This window comes from Oryzias latipes, chromosome 24 (assembly GCF_053564925.1).
Source record: "Oryzias latipes strain Hd-rR chromosome 24, Olatipes_Hd-rR_3.1".
Classification (NCBI taxonomy): Eukaryota; Metazoa; Chordata; class Actinopteri; order Beloniformes; family Adrianichthyidae; genus Oryzias; species Oryzias latipes.
The window spans coordinates 18,469,430-18,495,363 of NC_136260.1; the positions used below are offsets into that span (position 1 = coordinate 18,469,430).

At 38.5% G+C, this 25,934-nt stretch overlaps 4 protein-coding genes across 7 annotated transcripts; all 4 read left to right on the plus strand.

The window, feature by feature from the left end:
- Positions 1-281: 281 nt before the first annotated feature.
- Positions 282-2,641, plus strand: LOC101171049 (uncharacterized). The gene is made up of 5 exons (XM_023952822.2): positions 282-461; positions 1,176-1,254; positions 1,383-1,495; positions 1,633-1,717; positions 1,818-2,641. The coding sequence occupies exons 1-5, from the start codon at positions 396-398 to the stop codon at positions 1,937-1,939; spliced, it is 465 nt and encodes a 154-aa protein (XP_023808590.1). The 5' UTR covers positions 282-395; the 3' UTR covers positions 1,940-2,641.
- A 1,468-nt stretch (positions 2,642-4,109) lies between these two features.
- Positions 4,110-10,672, plus strand: laptm4a (lysosomal protein transmembrane 4 alpha). Its single transcript, XM_004083451.3, has 7 exons — positions 4,110-4,340; positions 6,136-6,256; positions 7,782-7,858; positions 8,521-8,643; positions 8,752-8,847; positions 9,106-9,204; positions 9,646-10,672. The coding sequence occupies exons 1-7, from the start codon at positions 4,212-4,214 to the stop codon at positions 9,718-9,720; spliced, it is 720 nt and encodes a 239-aa protein (XP_004083499.1). The 5' UTR covers positions 4,110-4,211; the 3' UTR covers positions 9,721-10,672.
- On the plus strand, positions 10,669-18,700 carry matn3a (matrilin 3a). Of its 4 annotated transcripts, none has more exons than XM_078942627.1 (10): positions 10,669-11,636; positions 12,362-12,795; positions 13,603-14,178; positions 15,001-15,126; positions 16,256-16,381; positions 16,837-16,962; positions 17,412-17,537; positions 17,849-17,946; positions 18,062-18,132; positions 18,229-18,700. In XM_078942627.1, the coding sequence occupies exons 2-9, from the start codon at positions 12,633-12,635 to the stop codon at positions 18,116-18,118; spliced, it is 1,398 nt and encodes a 465-aa protein (XP_078798753.1). In that variant the 5' UTR covers positions 10,669-11,636; positions 12,362-12,632; the 3' UTR covers positions 18,119-18,132; positions 18,229-18,700. The 4 variants fall into 4 exon arrangements, with proteins under 4 accessions (XP_078798753.1, XP_078798751.1, XP_078798754.1 ...); XM_078942625.1 differs by having other exon boundaries at positions 11,359-11,636; positions 12,362-12,844; XM_078942628.1 differs by lacking the exon at positions 13,603-14,178 and having other exon boundaries at positions 11,362-11,636; positions 12,362-12,844.
- A 5,398-nt stretch (positions 18,701-24,098) lies between these two features.
- ttc32 (tetratricopeptide repeat domain 32) lies at positions 24,099-25,158 on the plus strand. The gene is made up of 3 exons (XM_004083449.5): positions 24,099-24,273; positions 24,498-24,664; positions 24,910-25,158. Exons 1-3 carry the CDS (start codon positions 24,158-24,160, stop codon positions 25,035-25,037), a joined length of 411 nt encoding a protein of 136 aa, XP_004083497.1. The 5' UTR covers positions 24,099-24,157; the 3' UTR covers positions 25,038-25,158.
- The last annotated feature ends 776 nt before the right edge of the window (positions 25,159-25,934 follow it).

Consider the following 25,934-nt stretch of genomic DNA (forward strand, 5'->3'; position numbering starts at 1 on the left):
TTGAGTACATTCTTTTAAAGGTTACTGTTTCAGCACAATTTAAGATGGCCTATCCATCCGCCAGGTAAAGAAGTTTTTAAAAAGATGCAAATTAAAGCAAAAACATGCTGCTTTTATTAAAATTTGAAAATATTTTTGTTGTATTTTGATATAAACAAGAGTCTAGAATATTGAGGTGTTTATTTTATAACACCATACTAAAATATGAACTCATGATGTTACGTCACAGGTGACACACCTAAGCAGTCAGTCACAGGTGGACTTTATTACCGGTACTATCAAAACACAGGTGTGGGCGTGGTTTGGGTTCAGTCACTGTATTTCCGCAGGTGCCGTGAGGAGCGATACGCCAGAAAGACAGAATCGACACCAGATTAAACAAAGAAAACGCAAACATGCGGTTCATTTTACCAGCTTCGTTAGTTCTAGTTGCTGGTTTAATTCCTGCTGTCACGAGCTCGGTAAGTCAAAGTTCGTCTGTTGCGTTTTTAAGCGATGGAAACGTCATCGCTTTCTTTCTTACCCACTTCCTGTTATCTCACTCGAAAACTTTGATTTCCCCCCCCCCCCCCCCCCCCCTCTAAAATGTAATTTAAGACGCCCTAAAAGTACAACTTTTGTTGAAATATGTTTATGTTGTTTATGGTTCCATATGAATTTTTTATGGTATGTTCTCATTATTTCAAATACACAGTTACGCGTTTTGTAAGCTGTTTGGCCCTGTGACCGATCAGTCGTCTACACGCACTTCTTTTTAAAATTATTTCATTTATTCTAATTGGTAAATACAATACGTTAAAACGACCATTAGTTAAAACGGGCATTTAAAATGTATAGTTTTCTCAAATGCCTTTTGTTGACAGTGTGGCAACCTCTGCATAAGTTTAAGATATCAGTTATATGCTACACTTCTTGATTTAAAGTTTTAGTAAACAGTTTCTGAACAAATTTCGGAATTTATTAGCTGATTTCTTTTTCTTTTTTTTAAAATCACGTGGTGAACCTACCACCATTTTTCTGTGGGGTAACATCTGGCTGTCAAAGAGGAAGTGTGTGTCTTTGTTTTTGCAGCAGGACTTTGTATCTTTGCATCTGATCGTCTCTTAATTGCACTTTGGCTGTGATCTGCACTGACTCTGCATCCTAATTTATATATTTTTATGTCTCTGTTGTAGATTTCTGGCCTTCCAGAGGACTTGGAAGGATCAGGAATTGATTTGGAGAGTTCTGGGTCAGGAGATTGGTCAGATCATGGTAAATCAAAGCGCTCTGCTAATCCCACTATACTATTCTATACTGCACTACACTATACTGTTTTTTTTTTTGTTTTTGTTTTTCCCAGCATGTTCTCACAGTGCGCTCCTTCTTCTCTCTGCCTCTAGTTTCTCCCGTTGAAGGTAAAAACATAGATGAGGAGCCAGAAGGAGATCATTTAGGAGAGGTACACAAAACGATGGATTCTGGGAGGATGAAGCTACCAGCTGACACTCTGATGGTATCTGGATCAGTTCTTGTGCTAAACACTGCATCCATATTTTGTTGGGGTGTAACGATAAACAAATCAATCGATTTTCTCTGTTCATTATTTCTTTTTAAAATTGTGTAAAAACCATTCAAATTCTTATTTTGCAGGCTTCTTCTACTAGAATTTCCGCGTCCGGATTTGTGTTTTTGGAAAATGGCAGGCATTTTTGGGAAAAGGAAGAAGTTCTGGCTGGTACTTATTAATATTTGTATCCATGCATCTCCTTTTTTTGTTTGTGTGCTGCAGCTGAGTCACACTGCACATAAAATCTTTGCACATTTGGTCTCAACAGGCATGATTGCAGGGGTTCTAACGGGAGCGGCAATCGGAGCTACGATAACAGCAATATTGATCTACAAGTGGAAGAAAAGGGAGGATGAAGGGGGGCTTCTGGGCAAAAGAGAAATCACATAAATTATACTAATATAATAATTTTTGCCATCAAAATGTTAAAGCTGCTTAACTTTTTGTTTTTGTTTTGGGGAGCTGCTGTAAATTTCCCCCTTTCTCTCTAGAGCCACAATGCAACTAATTTCTCAAATAATATTGATAGTTTTCCTTACATTATTAACCAAAAGTTTTTCTTTTACACATGGCAACGGTGAGCCAATGTGTTTATGGTTTTAATTTGATTTAAAAAAAATTCTATTTTAAATGAGACTTAGTTCATAAATCTGTGGGGTGATTAGGCTAAATATATATATATTTTTTTTCATTGTATTTTCCATCTATTTATTTGATGGCCTCTTTTTTTCCGAGCATTTTATTTAAAAAAAATAATTACAGGTGATTAAAAACCCTTTAAATCCTTTTAATCCTACTTTTCATAGCCACAAGCATGATTTTTTTCCCCACCTACAGTTAAATTTAAATCTTTTTCTATTTCAACTAACGCTGACCTATGCATATTTGGGTCTAATTCATGTAAATGTTTAGTTGTTTTGACGTAAAAAGAAATGGCAAAAGTCTAAGGCTACAACCTTTCTTTCCATAAAATACAATAAATGTACTTGTCTTGTTCAAAATATGCCAACAGACCACATTAAGCTTCCATTAAACCACAAATATCGAATATATTTGCATATTCTTTGTAAATAAATTACTTCATGAAGACCACTTTTTGCATGTGATGCTTTTGACATTTGTGGGTCACAGGTCAGTTTTGATTCATACATTTCCTAAAAAGAAAAACAGACTAACAGAAATCAGAATTTTCTGCCATTAAAAATAAATTCAAACGTTAAAAGGATTAATTTTTGCTACAGTCAGGGATAAATGTGTTTTGTTCGAGGTATTCTTCATCAGAGATCCTTCTACATGTCACCATGTTGTTTATGTAGAGATGGTCAATATTTTTTATGCTCCTATTCCTATTGGCATAAAATCAAAAGTAGGGTGATAAGTTGTCTGCTCACTGCAGGGCTGTCCTTTAATTTTTTTTTTTTTGTTGTTGCAAGAATCCAGGAGTCATTTCGAGGACTTTTGCAGCACCGCCCCATCCATTCCAGTAATCTCATTAGTCATGGGTGAACCCGTATGTCTAGTATAGCTACTCCAGTCATCTTTCTCAGAAACGCTCAGTTTCCTTTTCCATTTTTACCAAAAATAGGATCCTTAACTTGGCTGAGTGAACATCTGTTTTTCTGTTTTCGATGCTGTGAATGGAAGATGTGCTATCTGCAAGCCAGATGATTTTTACTGAACTGTCTGTATACATGCCCAGCTTTACTCTGTGTGTAAAAACACAGCAAATGGAGAATTTCCAAAAGGTTTCATCACCAGGACAGGAGCTGTCTGTTTAAGGTGACAATGCACATACAATTTCAGTTTTACCTCTACTTTCAAATATTAATTAAAAAAAACGAAGCAACCCAAAGGTTATAGATTAAAAATATTTTTATTTTATTTAATAATATACTTCATTTTCTTTGTTACTGACAAAGACAGGGAGCCTTAATGCATGTAAAAATTGAATTTTAATGCTTTTTTGTTGTTGCTGAAAATCGGTATGTGCAGACACAAGAGCAGGTCGATATTTATCCAGTAACAGATTATATTCATCAGGTTTTCACTGATGTTTGTAAAAAGTGCTCTTTCTGTCAGGCAGATGGAGAAAGCATCGAACACCTAGCTTTAATGGCTCACCTATTTTATGTTGGGTTGATTACTTTGTCAAAAGACTGTTAAATTGTTTTCATATATATATACTCTGGAAAAATCTCAATTCATGTTCGAGAGTCTACATAATTGCCTGTTTTAATGAAATGTCTGTCGTGTTTTGTTTTTATAATGAAACTTTGAGCATTTCTTTGTACACTTATAATATTGTTTTGTCCATTATTTTATAGATTTTGATCTCTCTGTGACTGCACAGCACTTCCGGTCTGTGTGGACGATTTAAGTGCTTTATAAATGCAGTTTATGAGTATGATTATTATTATTATCCTTATACATGCATACATTTTTCATTTTATATTTAAACATTTTTTTAAATAAATAAAATGAATTTATTTCCTGCCATTGGCTAAAACTCCTGTCACTCACACGTAGCTCCGCCTTCTCTGCCGTTTGTTGTCATTCGCCGTGTGCGCAGGTCTTCTGGGCAGCGGGTGGGCGTTTCTCGTCGATCGCTCGCTAACTGTTGACGCTGAGGACATTTTGCCCCCCGACTCGATCCGTGTTCCAGATGTTTCTTCCCACGCTCGTGGAGGACATGCATCATTTTAAACCAAGTCGAGATCGACTGTACACCACCCGGTGTTGTGGATGTTGCCATGTCCGAACAGGGACCATCATCCTGGGAACGTGGTACATTGTACGTAAAATGGTTCGCAAAAAAGCGGTCATGCTACCAACGCTAGCATGTGTTGTCAACTGTTATGCGGTGAAAAATTACATAACACGTTACTCGCGTTTATAAACAATTAGGTTTATTATTTCATGTGTAGTTTTTAAGATTTGTAGACAAGTAAATGTTATTTGGATTGTATTTTTAGAGCGGAAAAAACATCTATGTGCCAAAGTTATGCTAACGGAAAGCTGCGGTTAGCGCTAGCTTGTTCGCTTGTGTTTTTTTCCGATGTCTCAAATATTGGTTTAGTATAACGGAAAGGCCTAAATGACTACGTAAAAACCCTATATTTATATGTTACTTGATGTTTTTTTTGATATCTGGAATTGTAAACTTGTTGCAGTCGCCGACATGATCAGCCAAAATAGTTGCGGAATCGAGGGAAAGATCTCGCGTGTCGTGACTTTCTCTCACTTTTTCATCGTAAATGCGCTGTTGAATTGTCCACGTCGAAAAACTGGACTGATGTCAATATTTGTCACATTTTATGTCGTACTTTTTAAAGGCACCGAATAATTTATTGTATTTCGGTGGCAGACAGACACACAACAGAACAGAGGGTTTAGTGTCCTGTAGCGTTTAAGTCCTCCTTGGTGATATTTTATGAAATAATAATAACCAGACTGAATCATATTTTTAACCCAAACTTTAACGTCTACGTTTTACTAAAAATGCTTTTATTTGTTCAATCGTGAATTAAACGTAGCTGAAACACTTAAAATCCCACAAGATCATCCATCTTAATCAGAAAAGGTATGAGAAAAATTATGCAATTAAAACATTCAAATATGATTTATATTTTGCTGACCCCACACACACACCTCTTTTTGTCTTGTCATTGTTTTGTTTTATTGACTTAAAGGCTTATTTGTCTTTTAACATCTATTTATGTTTCCCATTCCCATCAAAATCGAGAAGAGGTTCTGGGTATTTATTTATTTATTTGTTTGTTTATTTATTTATTTATTTTGGATATGTGTTATCATCCCCTATGACAGATCTATTCACTAGTTTGTATTTTTGCTATTTTAGTGGAAAGAGGCTCAGCAAAGTTAAAGTAGCTAAATAAATAACAGATCAAATGTGTTTTACTTTTTTTTTTTTTACCTAAAATTTGCAATACACCAGCAAATTGCTACATCTTGCTTCTTGGTACTAACATATTATAGTTAATTGTTTTTTTATGCCATTTTATTAGCCTGTGGAAGGCAGCTTTGTTGAAAACGGCACTGCCATTGTCTTTACTAATATGCATACTGATTAAAAGGAGCAAGATTTGTAGAAAATTAAAACGCGAAGATGACGAAAATCCCAGTTGAATATACTTGAAGCTGCACGAGGCACTTGTGTTTTTGTCTATCTAACCTGTTCTGGATTTTAAAGCAGGATCACATAAGAGTTTATTGCTTTAGAGATTGGTGGAAACAAACAAGAGGAAAAACAGCTCATATTTTACAATCTGCTCAAAATTATCTTGTTTTTTTCAAAGAACAAATTGTTGTTTGAACCCTTTTTTTGCTCTTGTTTTTCTCTTTCCATTGCTTTGCATGTAGTGTTGATTTATTTCAGCGGTTCTGTTGTTTTTCTTCTCGCATCACCATATTAAGAAAGGTGTGTAAGAGTGAACAGCTAACCTGCTCTACCATGACTTTGTACTTGCAAGTTATTAAATGCACTATTATGGTTTTTATGTAAACACAATTAATGCATTTATTTCAATGGGGCCCTTTCTAAAATTGTTTTTTCTTCCTGGATTCAGGTGGTTAACTTGCTGATGGGTATCCTGCTGACGGTCGCTGTGACCCACCCGGAGAATGTGCCCACCATTGACCTTCAGTATGAGGTCATTGACCACTACTTTGCCTCTGACAGGATGTCCGGTACGGAAAATCATTTGCTTTTCATTTATATTGTTCAGCTTTCATTAAACCGTCATTGAACAAGATGTCTGTCTGCCGAAAGTTGTTAACCCACAGAAACAGATACATTTACTTCCCATCATACATCACAGGGTATAGTTGAATCCCAGTATTCTGCCTTCAAGACTGCATGATTGATTATAGTAAACAGTTGTTGGGATGTAGAGCTTGTTTATTTTGTTTTTTAAAGCAAGCATAGACACTCATGTCAAGACATGAGGCGCATGTGTTTGTTCACAATTTACAGAAGAAGTCTTGCAGCGTCTTAGTATTTAAGATGCTATTGTCCTTGACCTGCATTACAGCTATATTAGTCATCAGGTAGCTTTTTTTCTCTTCCTTGTCATGTTTTAGTGAAAATATTAAAGGATTACGGAAAAAGAACCCCCACTTCGCAGTATTTCATTCTGATTTATTTAAAGTATTCGACGAAAATAGTGTTTTTGATGGCATTTTTCTCACAATGGAAGACGTGTATGAAGAAGATTAAGCTTAAAATTCATTTTCTGAGTATTTCTTTGTTCACATCGATATAATGCTGTTTGAAAAAGAGCTCAGTGGCCTAGTGGAAGAGTGTTCGCCCTGGGTCCATGGTCAAGTCAATATCAAAAATGGGAGCCAATTCCTCCCTGCATGGATTGGGGAGTTAAACCACCGGGGTCAGCTGTCTGCAGCTCACCCCTCCCCCAGGGTGGTGGGTCAATTGACCCTTCGGAGTATGACGACTAATGAGACCTTACATTTAATTTGAACTTTACTTGTGACGTAGAAAATATGCTCAGTAGGCCACAAGCTGCCTGCTCTGAGCTGTTGGGAATGGGATGGGGAAGGGGGGACGGGGTTGCTCCATGCCAACAGTCCCACCCATTACTCAAAGGCAAGTTTCTACTGAATTACTACCTCTCTGCAGAAACTATGTCCTAGAAAACAACAGGTTTTTGATCTTGACATAATCATAAATAAAAGGCCAATGGGAACACTTGATCAAAAGATGATCAGAGTGAATTCTTTCAAAACATAATTTTATTCTAAGTTGTTGGTTAAGGACCAGTACAAATAATTCATTTGGCAAAAGTAATCATGCTTGAAAAATCAACAAATATCTTTGCTTTTTTGGCTTTGTCCAAGTAAAACTATTATCACCTGAATGGAGCGCACAGTTATTTCTCAGTCCAGTTGCTGATGGTTTTCAGAGAAGTTCATGCTGAACAACAAAGGAATCCGTCTGAACTGGACCTCTGCGGCCGCCAGTGATGGAGAGAAAAGAGGATATGAAAGGCAGACCATTTAATTATCACAGACTGACTCTTACTTTACTGTGCAACTGAAAGCGGGCGGCTTAATGCTCCCCAGAGCCGGCCATTAAATCAGAGGGAGTATGATAGAGAGAGCGCCTGGAGGCTGTCCGTCTTACAGCGGATTCAAACCACAGCTGAACTGGAAAGACACTGCATGTTTATTCAGAGCCTTTCCTTTGTTTATACAGAAAACGCCTGTGTTGGCTTCGCCATTTCCTTGCTGATGCTCACCATCAGTGCCATGATGGTGTATGGAGCCATCACTGTAAGTTCTGCAGAAACATCCCCGTTTATGCACATTTCACTGAAAACACGTGGATTTGTAGCTGTGGAATAGCTGCAGCAGAGGCGAACAGTAAGTCAAAGCCAAGACGCTTCAAAACTCCACGTTTGTCTGTTTTAAATGAGACTTTTCAAGTATTAATGATGTAGTTTGTTGTCTCACCTCATGTCATCTTTGCCTCCCAGACCTGCTTAACGGCAGCAACACTGACAGGTTTGATAGGCTTTTGTGGTGGAGCTTGTAGATGACTGCATACCTAAAGTAGAATGCATAACCCCCCCCCAGAACACTAGACAGACGGTCTGTAGTGAAGCAGGTGGAAGTATTTCATTCAGTCCTTACTGTTGTAAACATAGAACATCAACTGGTATAAGGTAGTAGATTCTTGTCAAAGCTGGAGAATAAATAATCAGTTGGTTAGATTAAAAGATCATTTTGCTATTTCAACCATGTCTGGTGTAGTTTCTAAATAGAAACATCATGTGAACTTTGTGAGAAAATCTTCTAACCATAAAACTAAAGGACTATTGTCCACTTTATGGCCAAACTGTTGTTTGGAGACGTGGTTGAAAGGTGCAAACGCGGTCCTTCCTGCATGAGTAAACATTTGTCCAAGTGGGTAACCTTTTGTTTATCGTCTTCAGCACCGCGACGGCTGGCTCATCCCCTTTTTCTGCTACCAGCTCTTTGACTTTGCTCTGAGCTGCCTGGTGGCCATCAGTTCTCTCACCTACCTGCCCAGGATCAGGGACTACCTGGATCAGCTGGTCTGTCTGCTCCCACTTTTATTCACCCATTTATTTATTTTACACTGCTCTCCATCAGAGTTTTTTTTAAAGCTGTTGACGTTTGATCTCTTCTCCTTCCCTCCACAGCCGGATTTCCCTTACAAAGATAACCTCCTGTCCATGAACTCCAGCTGCCTGCTGCTGTTTGTGCTGGTTTTCTTTGCTTTCCTCATCATCCTCAAGGTGAGGTCATCACTGCGCGACCTGCAGGGTCACTGCTGGTCAGTAGGTCATAGAATGTTCCGTCTGGGAAGAAAGTGAATGAAATCCACCTTTTATGGAGCAAATTTACGTTGCCTTTGGACATGCAGCAGCATAGATCATAGATGATTCCAATTCTGTTTGGATTAGTGTGAATAGACCGTCGCACATGTTTGATTTCTCTTAAATAGCAGCAGTGGCTCCAGAGTAAACCATGCTAAGCTCTTCTCTTCTTTCCAGGCTTACTTGATCAACTGTGTGTGGAACTGCTACAAGTACATCAACAACAGGAACATGCCGGAGATCGCCGTCTACCCAGCCTTTGAGACTCCCCCTCAGGTAATCTGCAGGGAGAAGGAATTTGTTAAAGATTCATGCATTTCTGTTTTGATCTGACCACCACGACTTAAAGACCCTCTGTTTTTTTTTTTAATATGTTCTTGTGGCATTTTTCTACTGACTGAGGGTGCGTATAAAGAAAATTATGGGTTGTTTGTTTACTGCCAGAGTCCAGTGACATTGAGCTAGTCTGCTAAATGAGAATATCTGAAATATTCTTTTCCAAAATGAGTAAATATATCATCCTTTGCGATTTGTCCTTTTTATTTGAGAAAAACTTTCGATTTGACAAGTAAGATTTTAACCGCAGAACAACAAATAAAAAACTGAAACAACTTTGTATTTTTCTCTCAATTGACATTTTTAATCTTCCTTTTAAAAAATGGAATTAATCTGCCTGTTTTCCTAAAAGTTAAAGATATTTGTGTATTTCTTTCCTAGTACATCCTTCCCACCTATGAGATGGCAATGAAGATGCCGGAGAAGGACCCACCTCCTCCTTACATGCCCGCCTAAGAAGCCGCCCCCGTTCCTGAACCCACATGGACACACAGCCATCATATGCATTCCTAGATTCCTTCACGAGACCCTTCCTGAACGCCGTTCCGCTCTCATCCCATCTCTGGGCCGCTGTGTCTGTGTAAAGCCTGTGAAAACGTTTCCGCCGTTTTTCTTAAAGTCGCTTTGAAGAATCCTGCAGATATGAGGAGCGAGAAGCTGAAATCTGTGATTTAAAAACGTGTGAATGCTGTGGTTTGAAAAGTGACAGAAGGACCCCCCGACCCCCTTCCCATCAGCCTTTTTTAAGTCTTAGTCAAAAGGGATATGTGAAAATGAAATAGTTTAAAATGCTTTCATCAACCCAGCACCATTCTATCAATAGATTCAATGTTAAGAACTTTTGACAATCCACTTGTTAGATCTAGTTAATATTTCCCTAAAAAACAAAAAAAAGAGCTTTGCTCCACTTGAGAATTTAGTTTCTTGCACTTTTTGTTGGTTATTTATTTGCTTTGTTGTGATTTGATTCCTTAGCAGCCCCTCTGCTGCTCCGTTGTCTGAGCAGACGTAGCGATTGGGTTTCCAGAGGGAGCTGACCGCGGAGCACCTTCTCTTGTTTTCCCTTCTTTTCACCTCTGAAACTAACGGCCGCTTTGTTCGCACTACTTGTCGCATGCTTATCGGCTCATGCATCTTAGTTGAAGGGGTTTGTTTTTTTCAAAGGAAAAAATGCCCAAAATCTGGAGAACCGCTGCTGGTACTGGAATAAGGAGGGAGAACTCGATGAAGGACCGGCGGATGAAGGCTCAGCTGGGCGTCTGACCATCAGCTGATAGAGTTCCAGCAGATAGACAAAGTCAGCTGCATGCAGTCATTACAACCACCCCTTTGCTCTCATGCCTTTTCTGATATTATTACTTTGTCCCAGTGGAATTAAATTTGACTTCAATAAATGTCTCGGATCAAATTTGTGTTGTTTTTTATCTTCCTTAAATTCTATAAGGGGAAGCTATATTAAAATTAAACGAATATTATAAAATGTTTTTATTCAAAAATATTCTGTTTTGTATGAAGTTTTATACCACTTTTCTGTATGCTCAGGTTACACCAGCAGGGGGCGCCCTATCACAAAGACCATAAACTTCCATTTAGCTTTTAAAACAAAACCACTAATACACTAGACAAAATAGTTAACGAGAAAATCACAAATTTTTGCTATGATGACAATTTCTGATAGATGTTGATTACGCTAAGAAATGTTTAATTTTAGTAAATGATTTCCATAAAATCTAGCAGGATATTTTATCTGCATAGCTTCAAATGACAAAAAGAAAAACACAAAAGTGTATGACGTACATTCTATATATTTAACTACAAACACATTTTGAGGCTTTCAAAGTTAGTTTGTTTTGATTTCCAGTACTCTTCTTGAAAATTGCAGAGTGGTTGACATATGTAACTTCTTTAAGTAAAAAATAATAAAATAGCCTGACAATAAAATGATTGCTAAATAAAAGTACTAATTGCTTTAGTAAAATAGAAAGGATAAAGGCTCATAATTATATATTATCACAAAAAGTGAAGAGATTTTATTTTTTTCTATGCTGCAGGTCAGGGCCCACCTTTGGGTGTTCCTCTGTGGTCTCCTCCCATTTGGAGACACTTGGACCCATCAGAGGTGAGCAGGACCCTCCAGACCAGTAGACTCAAACAGGAGGCTTAGAGGCTGGATCACCAGGAACCCGCTTATGCTGCTATGATGATGAAGCATTGGACCTGGAGCCTCCTGTACTGCACAGCCCTGCTGCTGTCAGATGTTGTGCAGGCCACATACCACCTCAGGTCCGGGGATCCTCAGCTTATAGCTGCGCAGAGTTATGCTCAGGCCAGACACAACGCTCGACCACCATTCAGGACCCTGAATCCAACAAGTAAGTACCCTGAATATTTCTTACATATGTAATTGCTACCTCAGCTGGAAAAAAAAATGTAAAGTCGACAGGAAAGTTTAGCATTTTAACAGCTTTTTAATCTAACCTCTCATAATGTTAAAACTAAAAACCTCCATTACTTAAAACCATTGAGTGGAAATTTTGGATAAACAATTAACTTCTTTCAAATTAATGTACTACAGAAAAACACACATCCAATGATATGTAATTTAAAATAGAAATGAATAGAAGCAGCATAATAATAATTGTTGTATACACTCCCCAATAACTTGTGTAATATAAAAGAACATGTTAAAGAACATTTTAAGAACAAAAATGACCATTTTGACATAAATAATGCATGGTTTTCAGAGTGCATTATGACTTATTTTTGTTTTTGTCTGGATCATTGGGGCTAGACTTAAAATAAAATGACAAATATAATTTAAAGTAGCGCAATATTCATCCCAATTTGAAGAATAAAATCCTGAAAATTAGATTTAAAAGAACATCCATGAAATCTAAAAGCCTAAAGGAGTTTCAGACTTTACAATTTATTTTCAGCTTGACTGACATCACCTACACAGCTGACCATGACCTCCTGCTTCCACTAATCACTTACTGCCATCATTTTACCAGTACTTACACAACACTGTCATCTTACACAACCTTCCTGTTTACCTACTAATGTTTTCTATCACTTCTCCTTTCTGGTGGGTCTGTAGATCACAGAAGTGATTACACGTTTAGAGGAGGGTATCACTACCGCTTCCAGCCACCGAGGATCCCTCCGCCGATAGTGTATCGACCAATTCCCCTGTCTCCGCCCGTGACTTACCAAAGATCCCTGGTTCCTGTTCCGCCCTTTCAGCACAGGTTCAAAGGGCCGGTGGCACCAAACATGCATCACACACACAAAGGTCCATATCCACCAGTTCTTCCCTCTCATCCCCTCCATACAGTCAAAGGCCCCTTCCATTACAAACTGAGAGCCCCATGCCCGACTCAGTCCACCTCGGTGCCAAAACCTGTGGTACTTGTCCGTCCCACCATCTTTCCCACCACACCAGAGCCAACAACTGCATCTACAGTGGCACCAGTGACCTCCATTGTGACCACTGTTCCGCCGCTGGAGACCCCCAATCCTTGGACTCTACCGGTCAGTACCCAAAGCGGCTTCGCCACCACCGTCACTCCTGTGGAGACAGGTAGAAAATTACCAGTCAGGTTTGCTTTTCATGCCAGCCACTGCTCCTAAATGGTTTCCACATCCAACCTTTGTGTTTTTCTGCGGCCAATCACAAAAAGGGACAGGTAAAGGTAGAGAGGACAAAATTAGCCGCTAACACGTAGAACTAAAACTGTTATAAAAAAAACCAGACACACTGCAAAAACAGGGCCTCAAGAAATGAGTTAAATAAGTTTGAAAAATGTTTCTTAAATAAGCAAAATAACTGCAGATGGGGTGAGAAACCAAAATATAAGAAAAAAATGACAAATTCTTTCTTAAACTAAAATATTATTGCGATGGAAAAATGTTCTTGGTAAGATCATTTTTCTTGTAACAAAAGAAAAATGTCTTTCTTGTAAAAAGGCTCTCTCTACTTTCCACAGATTCTGTTTTTGCAGTGAAAACAGAAAGATTCTCAGTTTCGAATTGGGATATTTGTGCATGCGAGTACACAGGCAGGGGTCCCACATCCATGTTTGTGTGTCTGGCTTCATTCTTTCCAGAAAGGAAAGTAAGATGAACAGTCTAATCTCTGAAATGATTGCTATATCATTTCTGGTACAGTCAAAACCTGCAGAGATGCATTTATTTCACCTTTAGAAACACCTTTTTTTGCATCTCAATGTGTTGTGTTTTGGATGACTAACCACATCTATCTCACTGTGAAACAACAAAATGTGATGTTTTATGTGTGTGATGCATTAAACGGACTTGTTCCTGCCATGGTTTGAGCAGAAGAAGACGCTCAATGCAGGAGCCGTCCCCTGGACCTGGTCTTCATCATCGACAGCTCTCGCAGCGTCCGTCCAGCCGAGTTCGAGAAGGTCAGGATGTTCCTTGCCAACATGGTGGACACCCTGGATGTGGGACCGGATGCCACCAGAGTGGCCATTGTCAACTACGCCAGCACAGTCAAGATCGAGTTCTTCCTCAAAAACTATTTTAACAAACTGGACTTGAAGAAGGCCATCGCTCGCATTCAGCCCTTGGCCACAGGAACCATGACCGGCTTGGCCATTAAGACGGCGATGAATGAAGCCTTCACGGAGCAGTCTGGAGCCCGCCCTCGCTCCAGGAACATCTCCAAGGTGGCAATCATCGTAACGGACGGTCGACCTCAGGACCAGGTGGAGGAGGTGTCTGCTGAAGCTCGGGCCTCGGGCGTTGAGATGTACGCCGTTGGGGTGGACCGTGCGGACATGCGCTCCCTGCAGCTGATGGCCAGCGTCCCTCTGGACGATCACGTCTTCTACGTGGAGACTTACGGCGTCATCGAGAAGCTCACCTCCAAGTTCAGGGAGACGCTGTGTGGTAGGACAAAAAAAAATGGCACCGGAGACCTTTTCCTCCATTAACCCTGGTTCTAGTTCATCACTTAGGGCATCTACAGTCTACAAACGGGGGTTCTGGAGAATGTGGAACATTTCCATTACTACTGGTGAACTTTAACCTTTGTGCAGATGTAAAAAAGAAAAACCAGAGCAGATGTTCAGAAACCCCCACATGGGCTGCAGATGTCAAAGCTAGAACCAGTTTTTGAAGTCAAGCAAAGTTTTGGGTTCAGTTAGTCCTAAACTTGAAACTTTTCAGATACTATCAAAAAGGGAAAAATGGGATTTGTTGTAATTGTTTTGACATCAAAGCATGCATGTTTTTTCTTAAAAATGTACTGTAAAACCTCATTTCTTTTTTTTCTCCAGATGAATTGGTTCCAAAAACCAAATATTTATAAATATTTGGTATCTCCTCTGGTCTGGTTTGAGAGAAAATTCATTTAGTAATGAATTAAAACTGAGGTTTTACTGTGCTGTTGATGTTTTTCTTTTCAGCCCAGTTCAGTTCTTTGTCTCATCACTTCAGTAATGAGTTGTCTTTGTGTCTTTGTCCTATTATGTTGTCGTTCTTTACCTGTCTTTTTCAACACAGCAGCAGTTGAGGTGAAGGTGTGTGAATGAATAGTCTTCCTCTGACAATGAAAAAGTCACAGAAAACTCACAAATTGGAACCAGCCACATCCAGCAAAGGATGTTGGAGAAAAAAATAATTTACCTTTCACAAGCCGCCCACAGAACACAAACCCCAGTGAGTGCCAGTTGAAACTGTGCTGCCGTCTTAAATCCCGGCTTATTCTAGGTGTGGACCCGTGTGCCATGGGACACGACTGCCAACACACGTGTGTCAGCACCAACGCCTCCTATCACTGCAAGTGCTGGAATGGTTATGTCTTGAATCCGGACAAGAAAACATGTTCCATGAAACGTAAGAACATATTGTCTGGATTCCTGACACTTTTTTCTGCTGTGATTTATGTTTGTAAAAAGTGCAGGAAATCTTAATTTCTTGACTTCATAACATCACACCCAGCTGTTGGAGTTGATGTTTTGCTTTTCAGCCTTGCAGTTCTTTGTCTCATCATGTCAGTCACAAAATGTCTTTGTATCTTTGTCCTGTTACTATTGTGTGTCTGCTCTGTGATTTTACCCGTGTTCTCCAACACGCAGCAGTTGTTATGGGGCTGTGATGTGGTGGAGGTGTACGAATGGATCGTTTCCACTTTGAGCTAAAAAAAAATGACAAAAGTTACATATTTAGCATACAGTGGAGGAAATAAGTATTTGAACCCTCTTGCTGGAAAGACTTAGCAAAACCCTTATTATCAAGCACAAAGGTCAGACGTCTCTTGTTTAATAACAGTTTTCCACACATATTTGGAGAAATTTTGATCCACTCTACTTTACAAATGACATCTAAATCATTCAGATGTAGTTGCTGCCACTTAGCAACTCTGAGCTTTGGCTCTTTCCATAGGTCTTCTACAGGATTAATGCCCAGAGACTGACTAGACAACTCAATGACCTTGAAATGCTTCTTCCTCAGCCATTCTTTGGTTGCCTTGTTTGTTTGGTTTAGGTTATTAACCTGTTGGAAGACCCATCCATGACACATTTTTGGCCTCCTGGTGGAGGGAAGCTTGTTGTTCACTCAGGATTTGACGGCAGATGACTCATCAATCCAACCTCCCATCAACAGGGTGAAGTAGCCTTGTGCAGAAAAACACCCTCAAAACATGCTTTCACCTTCATGCTTGACAGTGGGGAGAGTGTTCTTGGATCATATGCAGCATTTCTCTTCCTCCAAACATGACAGGTTGAAGTGATGCCAAAGAGCTTCATCTTGACAGTCAATTTCTTTGTAAGTGGGCAAACCTACAACATCAGCAAGGCATCAAATGCTTATTTCCGCCATTGTAACCACATCCAGCAATGGATGTTGGGAAAAACAACGTAGAGGACACAATTTTACCTATCACAAGATGCCCACAGAACACAAACCCCCAGTGAGTGCCAGTTGAAACTGTGCTTCCGTCTTTAACCCCGGTTTATTCTAGGTGTGGACCCGTGTGCCATGGGACACGACTGCCAACACACGTGTGTCAGCACCAACGCCTCCTATCACTGCAAGTGCTGGAATGGTTATGTCTTGAATCCGGACAAGAAAACATGTTCTCGGAAAAGTAAGAACATATTGTCTGGATTCCTGACACTTTTTTCTGCTGTGATTTATGTTTGTTAATAAAAGTGCAGGAAATCTTAATTTCTTGACTTCACAACATCACACCCAGCTGTTGGAGTTGATGTTATGCTTTTCAGCCTTGAAGTTCTTTGTCTCATCACCTCAGTCAGGAAATGTCTTTGTGTCTTTGTCCTGTTAATGTTGTCCTTCTTTACCTGTCTTTTTCAACACAGTAGCAGTTGTGGTGAAGGTTTGTGAATGAATAGTTTCCCTCTGACAATGAAAAAGTGACAGAAAGGTCACAAATTGGAACCAGCCACATCCAGCAATGGATGTTGGGGGGAAAAACAACATAGAGGACATACATTTACCTATCACAAGATGCCCACAGAACACAAACCCCCAGTGAGTGCCAGTTGAAACTGTGCTGCCGTCTTTAATCCCGGCTTATTCTAGGTGTGGACCCGTGTGCCATGGGACACGACTGCCAACACACGTGTGTCAGCACCAACGCCTCCTATCACTGCAAGTGCTGGAATGGTTATGTCTTGAATCCGGACAAGAAAACATGTTCCATTAAACGTAAGAACATATTGTCTGGATTCCTGACACTTTTTTCTGCTGTGATTTATGTTTGTAAAAAGTGCAGGAAATCTTAATTTCTTGACTTCACAACATCACACCCAGCTGTTGGAGTTGATGTTATGCTTTTCAGCCTTGCAGTTCTTTGTCTCATCACCTCAGTCACAAAATGTCTTTGTGTCTTTGTCCTGTTGATGTTGCGGGTTCTGTGATTTTACCCGTGTTGTCCAGCACAGCAGCAGTTGTGGTGAAGGTGCATGAAATTGATAGTTTCCCTCTGAGTATCTAAAAGTGATGGAAAAGTCACAAATAAGTCATAGCCACATCCAGCAAAGGATGGTGAGAAAAACAACGTAGAAGACGCAACTTTAGCCGCCCACAGTACCCAAACCCCAGTGAGTGGTTGTGCCAAAAACTGTGCTGCCGTCTTTAATCCCGGTTTATTCTAGGTGTGGACCCGTGTGCCATGGGACACGACTGCCAACACACGTGTGTCAGCACCAACGCCTCCTATCACTGCAAGTGCTGGAATGGTTATGTCTTGAATCCGGACAAGAAAACATGTTCCCTGAAACGTAAGAACATATTGTCTGGATTCCTGACACTTTTTTTTTGTTGCTTTGATTTATGTGTCAAAATAATGAAAAAGTGCAGGAAGTTTAAGGACTTTACAAAAAGCTGGTGTTTAGCTCCTGACTTTATGGATATCTGTAGCCTTTTGTTGGACAATAACCGGGTACTATTATAGAATATCATGTTAAAATTAATATTTCACCCGCTAACCCCTTTAAAGATGTGTTTCCTTTCTTTGATGTCAGAGGAAGGTGATGGTATTCTGTGTGCTCTCCACACACGCTGATGTGAAATTTTCTTTCTGTTGGTGAAGAGGTGAAGGTGGAGGTGCTGGAGGATCCCTGCAAATGTGAGGCCAGGGTGGCCTTTCAGAAGCAGACTCAGGCGGCCATCCAGCAGCTCACAGCCAACCATATCCTTTCTGTTGTCTCAGATGGCACCAAGTTGATCTAAAAAGAGTTTTTGAAAGCATCAACTCAACTCGGGTCCTTTTTCTCTTGTTTCTTGTCTTCTTTGACTGCTCAAACTAGCTGACGTGTCCGGAAGAATACAGCGTCTTGAGGGCGTGCTGGGCCAAGCCTGAAGCTTCACACGGCAGTGAGTGTTTACAGCTTTTCTTTTTTATCTCCCCCCAAGGAAAACATTCCCACCATCTGTGCACAGTCTCATCCACTGTTTATTTTCCTTCTGCAGGCGTCCGTGGACCACTGCACCACGCGTTTCCTGTCTGGGCCCCCCCCCATGACCACCAGCACCTCACTGTATAGTTTCAACTGGAGCAGCAACTCATTGCCACATTTCCAGCAACTTCATTTGAAAAAAACAATGAGTACTATATAAAAGACACAAATGGAGTAGACTATAGTAGACTCCATAAAATAAAGTAATATTTTTGTTCAACTTTAAAACATGACTAACACTTATTTACTTTATGAATCTAATTTGATAGAAATGAAAAAACTATTATTTTTCATCTTTCTTGTACAAAGATTATTATAAACTGTACATAGGACATTACGCGTCCACCGAAAAAATGTCTTTAGGTGATGTAACACGGTAACATGTTAGATTTAATATTGTAATGCTAGATAAAGATGAGAAATTATTACATGCTGTATCTTCAAATATTTGACTCTCCACAAACAATAAAGTTTTAATACCTTGACGTTTGGTGCTTTTATTTTTTTTGTCTTAAAAAAACCTTAGTGATGTTGATCTAATTTTAATTAAGTGAATAAACATTAGGGTATTGAATCTATACTTTTACATAAAGACAGATTGAAAATTATTGATTAATGCAGTTTTTACAAAACAAATAAAAAAGACAATTATCTATTTGACATTTTACTGTGAAAGGAAGTGTGGCCATCCTGTTGATGCGGCAAAGGTGTAGAAGTGTCATTTCTTTATTAAATCTGGGACAATCTTCTATCAAAGCCCAGCTGGTCATTTTACAATATTTATAACATTATTAAGTATTTTTGCATCCAGAGCTTCACAGTGGTCAGCACCCACAGTGAGAAAGTCTTGGTTCTTCATCTCCCCGAGCATGTGTGGGGGGGTTTTCTGGGTACTCTGGCTTCCTCCCACAGTCCAATGACATGTTTAATCACTTCACTGCTAAATTGTCCCTTTGCCATGAATGTAAGTGTGAGTGGTTGTCTGTCTGTGTGTGACACAAACAATCGAGGGTGTACCCCTCCTTCACCTGACAGTGGCTGGATAGGCTCCAGCAACCCTGGGACCCTGAGCAGTTAAAAAAAAACAAGTATTGAAAATAAATGTTTGCAGCCAATTTAATCAGTTGCAATAAGGTCAAATAGAAATACTCACAATAAGTTAGGGATGTTGTGACAAACTGAGTGGATGTCGTACAGATTTTCAGGATGGGGAGGCTTCTAGATCTCGTTTTGTGTTTTCCACATAGTGGTCTCACCGTTTTTTTCAGTTTACATTAATTATTGAGGCCGAAACCCCAAAATTCTAAGAGAAAAACCTTTTTGCCATAATGTGGCATCCACTTCAACATTCTGTGTGAATAAAAAGCTGATTTTGCCAACAAGTAATTGGAAGTTCATCATTCAAACCACCATTAACACACAACGCCGCTCATCGGACAAACAGCGCCAGCTGGCGATAGCTGGTGCTGCTTTTTTAGCGCACCAGGTTGGTGGTATGCAGTCAGATGTTGCAGGTGAACTTGTCTCAAAGTGTCATCAGCTGACTTGCATCAAGACAAAGAACTACTAGCAGGATTGGTGACAGGAGGGACCACAACCATGATCAGTACTTCAGGATCTCTGCACTCAGACATGGTTTAGCAAATGCCACATGGCTGCAGCCCGTTTATCAGATGTGAAGTTTACTAGGTTTTCCACATAAACCATTCACAACAGACTCCACCACTTTAAATTGAATCCCACATGACCGTTGCAGGTGACTCCACTGACACCAAGACACCTCCGTGAACATTTGCAGTGGGCACAAGACCATGTGATCTGGATAATGCAGCAATGGTCTACCACCCTGCTCACAGATTAGTACTGGGTCACGTAGCACAGAAATGATGGTGGTCAGCGTAAAAAGGCAAGGTGAGCCAGAGTTGGCTTTGGTGGAGGAGCTGCAACAGTCTAAGCAAAAACAATTTGGTTATTGTTGATGGTCCAGTCTCTGCATGTTTTACCTCAAAGACATCACCATCACATGGTGCCAGAATTGTCACAGCTGGACTACAGGAAGTGGAACTGCCTCATATGGTTTGGCCAGCAATGTCCCCCGACCTGAACCCCATAGAGCACTACTGGGACCAGCTGAAGCAGAGACTGGACGATCGTACTCCCAAGTGACGTAGCAGAACTGCATGTAGGACTTGTGGAAGAGTGGAAGGTATTACCTCAAAACAACATCATGAGTCTACGGAGGAGCATGACACATCGCTGTCAAGCTGTCATTGCAGCAAATGGTCAATTTGTGTTATTTGGGGCTATCTTTATTATTGTCTAAATTTTGGGGGTAATAAATATCAAACTACCAATCATATAATTCAATATTTGTTAAATCAAAGAGTACTTTTGCATACTTCAGTAAAATTTAGGCCAAATAGGAAAAAGCAGTCGCGTAACTAATAATATCCCTGATTTATTGTGAGTAGTGGGGAAAAACTGAACTTCTTCATTGCTTTTTGAAATTTAGAAAATCAGATAAAATTGTTCCTAACTACATTTTTATGTGATATTTATGTCAAATAATTTCAATAAATTAGGGTCATAAAGAAATATTAGAGGCTTCATTATGAGACATTTAGGGCTGCTTGCTTTAGGGTAAAATGTTTCTGTGGGTATAAATGAGGCTCTATATGTCTTCCTGGCAATATTTAACATTTCTACATTGTGTGTGTAGCTGTGTCAAAACAGAAACATAGATGTGATAGTGAAGGTGTGACATTTCTATTAACTATGTGCTATAGTTGAAACAGCTCTGATATCTTGAGGTCAGATGGAGATCAGTCTATAGCATCTTACCAGGCTCACACTACTTTGACTATTAGTTTGTTTTATTTTATTAATTTAATCCTTTTGATTAACTACTTTATGCCTTCGGGAAGAAACTTTCTTATAAAATATACCCACAATTAAATATCGCTTCAAAAAAGGGCCGAAAAGACGTAGAATTGACAAGTACAAAAAAAATAAACAATTAAGAAACACTTAAAAAATTATTTTTTTAAAACCACTATTTAGCAATTTGTTCATCTTTGTTGCATTCTTTGCACTCTCTATTAACTACTGTTATCGTTTAAACAGCATCTGATGCAGAAAACAACAGACGCGGGTCATCCCTGGAATGTCCTGGTGTGTTTGTTGAAACAGCCTTGACAACAGAGCGTCTCTGTCTGCGGCGTCTGTGAGTCCAGACGTTTACCTCTGGCCTCCCTTTTTATTCCCTCCTTTTTCTTTAAACAGACAGCTGCTTTATGTTTGTTTGCTGATTCAGCTCACGGTTGCCGCACACTCACACACCTGCAGGGTTTCAGAGGGAGAAGACGAATGGATGTCACATGCCTCTGAGAAGTGGAAAAGATGCATCAAATGTGGTACAATCCTTCCTTGTTCTGAGGATTTAACAGAAGCTAGTGATGAACTTGAAGCTTCAGCTTGATTTTATGGAAATGTCTGGTCTGACAGAAGCATATTTGTCGTTTATTTTCCAAAAAAGCCTGGGTAAAGACTGAAATAATTTAAATAAAAAAACTTAAAACCAGCATAGATGTATCTTTCATTTATCAATTTAAGTATTTATGAAAACCAGAATTCCAGACATCTAAGTAAATTTGTGTACTAAGTCAACATATTTATCTCCCTAGAAACAAATATTACTTAGTTTCTCTTCTAATCTATGAATCAAACTGTAAAAACTTAAATCATCAACTTATATCTTTGACTGCAATGAAATAAGAACTGTTATTTAGGTACAGTCTTATGAGAAGTGGCAATGTGATAGATGAGTGTCTGTCCGGAGTCTCTGTGTCAATTCTGTCAGCAAACAGCCACATTTAAGCTCTGAGGCTGCTGAACATAACGACCTGAACAACCTGCGCTTCAGGGTGCAGAATAAACCAGTTTGACCTGTCTAAACCATCTGAAATAGCTTCAGATACTGAAGGTAAAAGGTAATAAAGGAAAAAAAAGTTTAAGTAATTATTTGTTTTATTTCTAAACAACAAACAAGGTCTTTGTGAGTATTTCTGTAAAAAAAAAAAAGTATGTCAGTAAAATTCAAATTCAAATTCAAATTCAACTTTATTTATATAGCGCTTTTCATGCTTCATAGCATCTCAAAGTGCTTCCCAAAGAAAGAATAAAAACAAATAAGATAAAAAAATATATATAATAGTTAAAATAATAAACAAAGTAAAAAGAATGCAATAAAATTATGTCATTCCTTTTTACCTTAAACCTCATATTATTTTATGTGATTACATGTTTTTTTTTAAACAGCTGCTTCCATATTATTGACCTAATATAGGATTTAATAGTCCCAGTCTCTGTTTGACCTTTGTCAACTCATCAGAGACCAAAGATAAGCAAACCCCTGAAGGTAAACACACATTTGCTGTTTGAGTCTTTTTCCCCAAAAAGATTTTATTTTATTTTCAGGGGGCCTCTTGGCCTCGCAACTTGTTGTTGAGATTTTGTTTCATTGTGGCAGATGTCAAATAAGATTGTTTTTTTTCTACTTCTTCTTGTATTTTTTACAATAAAAAAAAATTGATCTTTTAAAATCCTGATTGGGTCGAGGTTTAGTTTGATCACGGACTTAATTGAAATGCTTCCATTACAGTTTTTCTCAGTCACTTTAGTACAATTCTCAGATCAGAATTGAAGTTTGCAAATACGTGTGTGCATTTCTCAAAACAATTTCTACAAACAGCAAAACACTATGGATTTCTTGCAAAAGCTCTTAAAACTAAGTCTTTATGTCATTGAACATGTCAGTGCCATCAGAATGTCAAGTCCTTGTGTCACTGTCTATGAACAAGACAGTCAAATTACTTAGTCATGTTGTCAATATAACTGTACTTTAGAGGGAGGTTCTGATGTAAACTATGGCTAAAGGTTTGATGACAATTATTGTAAAATGTAAGTTACACCTTTTTTGTTTGATTGCAAGAGACTGGACAAGATTCACATTTACACTTTTATTGTTCATTGTAATTTGTTGACAGTCCATGTCATGCCAAAATAGAAAAAACCCACTGCAAACAGTAACACAAAGGGAAAAAAAGATAGGACAACATTCTCTATATAACAGTACAGGCAGTGCAGTAGGAATTGGTGTGGTCTTCCTACACCTCTTGTCGTTCCTGTATGTTAGGCCACAAATTCTCATCCACATCACAGCGAATATCCTCTCTTGCAATGCAGCGAAATACGTTTGTCACATTATGACAACTTGGTCAACCATTTTGCAGTTAATGACTTATACGATGAACTAATGACTAGGTGTTTTGAGGAGTAAGACTATTGCACAGTGAACTACATAATACATTTTGATCAATATGACATAAACAATTGATAATGTAGCAAAGAGCAGAGAATTGTACATAATCATTTGCATGGATGTCCCAAAACAATTGCAATTTGTTTTTTGAGTCCTCATTATTTTGTTTAATGGAAATCCATAGAAAGTCTGCCCCCTGGTGTTACAACACTGCATTTCAAATTAGTAAAAATTGAATTTGAAGTTGGCATCATTGTATGAAAAGTGTTGTTGAAATCATTTGGGGTTTTTTTAGGGGGGGGGGGGGGGGGGTCAGACAGCAGGTAATATAATGATAACTTGCATTTTTAAATGAAGTTAATTCTTCAATAACAATTTTTTTTATTTTATTCCATTCCGTTTATTTCCGATATATTAAATTTGATTTTGTGTAGTATAATTAGGTCTTGTGAAAGACAAAAATTGTGTTCCAATTTCGACTTCTTTTAATTTTTATACCGTCAAAGAAAATCAAGGCTTCAATATCGCCACGCCTACTTCAAACATTTTGAAATGTGATTGGACAATCGGTCAGAATACGTCACATCCGCAGTTAACTGGGCTGTTGTTTACCTTTTAGCTAATGGATAAAGACACCCTCCAAATTCTTCAAAATGCCCACACAGAATTTAACACGCGCAATTTTAATTTGGCGGAGGGTCTGTACTCAAAGTTCATTTCGTCTTGTTTCCGGTCCAGGTACTATTTTACTATTTTTTAGGAGGTTAAAGTAAAGCAGCTATTTGAAGTTCTGAACTGGCTGGGGTCGTCATGTGTACGTCACCGTCTACCTGCCAAAATCGATTATCTGATTTTCTTACACAGCACAGCTTACTTGGTTTGATTTTTTTGTCTTTTATTTTCACGTTGTATTTTTATTTTTCATATATGTACATTTTTTTCCTTCTTCGTTTTCGTAACAGCAATTGTGAAGCTGGGAAGTTGGCCGCCGCTTATAACAACCGTGGGCAGATAAAGTACTTCCGGGTGGATTTTTATGAAGCAATAGAGGATTACACTTCTGCAATACAAGCTGACAGTCAGTTTGAGGTTCCCTTTTACAACAGAGGTCTCATACATTATAGATTAGGTAGGTATGAAGCATTATTTATCAAGATGACACGGAAAATAATTGACGTAGAGCGTAAAAACCTACTTCCGCTAAATACTTTTAAAATTAAAAGCCCTTTTATTTTCATGTCAATTTGAAGTGTACTTTTTGAAGCTACTAGGTGGCGCTGCTTCTTTGCAAATCCTCTACTACATTGTTCTTTCTGTGCACCAGCATCGTTTCAAAAAACATAACTCTTAAATGTATTTTGCCTTTTTTTCCAGGGTTTTTTGATGATGCAAAGAGTGATTTCCAGACAGCACTGAATCTCAATCCACATTTTGAAGATGCCAAAGTGAGCCTGCAGCAGACACTTCTCGACCAGCAGCAGAAGATTAACAGGGGATACTGATATAAAAAATTATATATTTTTTTAATGTAATCATGTTTTTGAAAAACCACATCCCTTTCCCAGATTCTGTATATTTCAAATGAATGTATGAATCAATAATAAATCACAAAGATTCATGTTATTTCGTTGTGTTTTGAAATGTGTTTTGAATACCAACAAATGACAATCTAGCAATCGTAATTGTTCACAAATTTTTGTTACTTACCAACATTGTGCGATATCTATCTAAACACAAAACTGTCACTTTCTTCAGGACTTGTAACTGTTCTGTTATAATGTTTTGGTCCCATTTTTATAAATTGACATCAGTTTAATGCAGAAATTTTTTTTTTATGAAATATTTGATGCTCTCATTTGATTTATGTAAACCTTATTAAATAGGTAAATATTAAAATAATTTGATATGCTATAGGTTTTTTGGGTTTTGTACATTTTTTCAATTAAGATGCTGAAAAAGGCAGTATGTCATCTTAAAGTTTGAAGAAGTTGCTCCAAGTTATAAGCCAAACATTATATTTTTTTAGTCAATGTGGCAGTTAAAGAATTTTCTTTTATTGTTTTAGTCTTTTTCCAGCAAATAAGATAGTGTGTCAACTGATGGCTGAGAAATATGAGGGAAAACACTAATGTAAAAAAAATGTTGTCCGCTGACGGTTCATAATGAGTTATTAATGATTGTACCTTCATTCAATTAAAACAAACATATACACTAATCTTTCTTAGATTAACTCAAGTTTCCATTAGCTTTTACAAGAGCTTTTTATGAAAACTTACATTGCAGAATCCTTAAGATTTTTTTTAACAGACAATGCCTTTAACTTGTACCATTCCTCGTGATAGCCGTATGATCTCCATTCATTTGCATTTATAGTAAAATAATAAAACATAATTTATTTG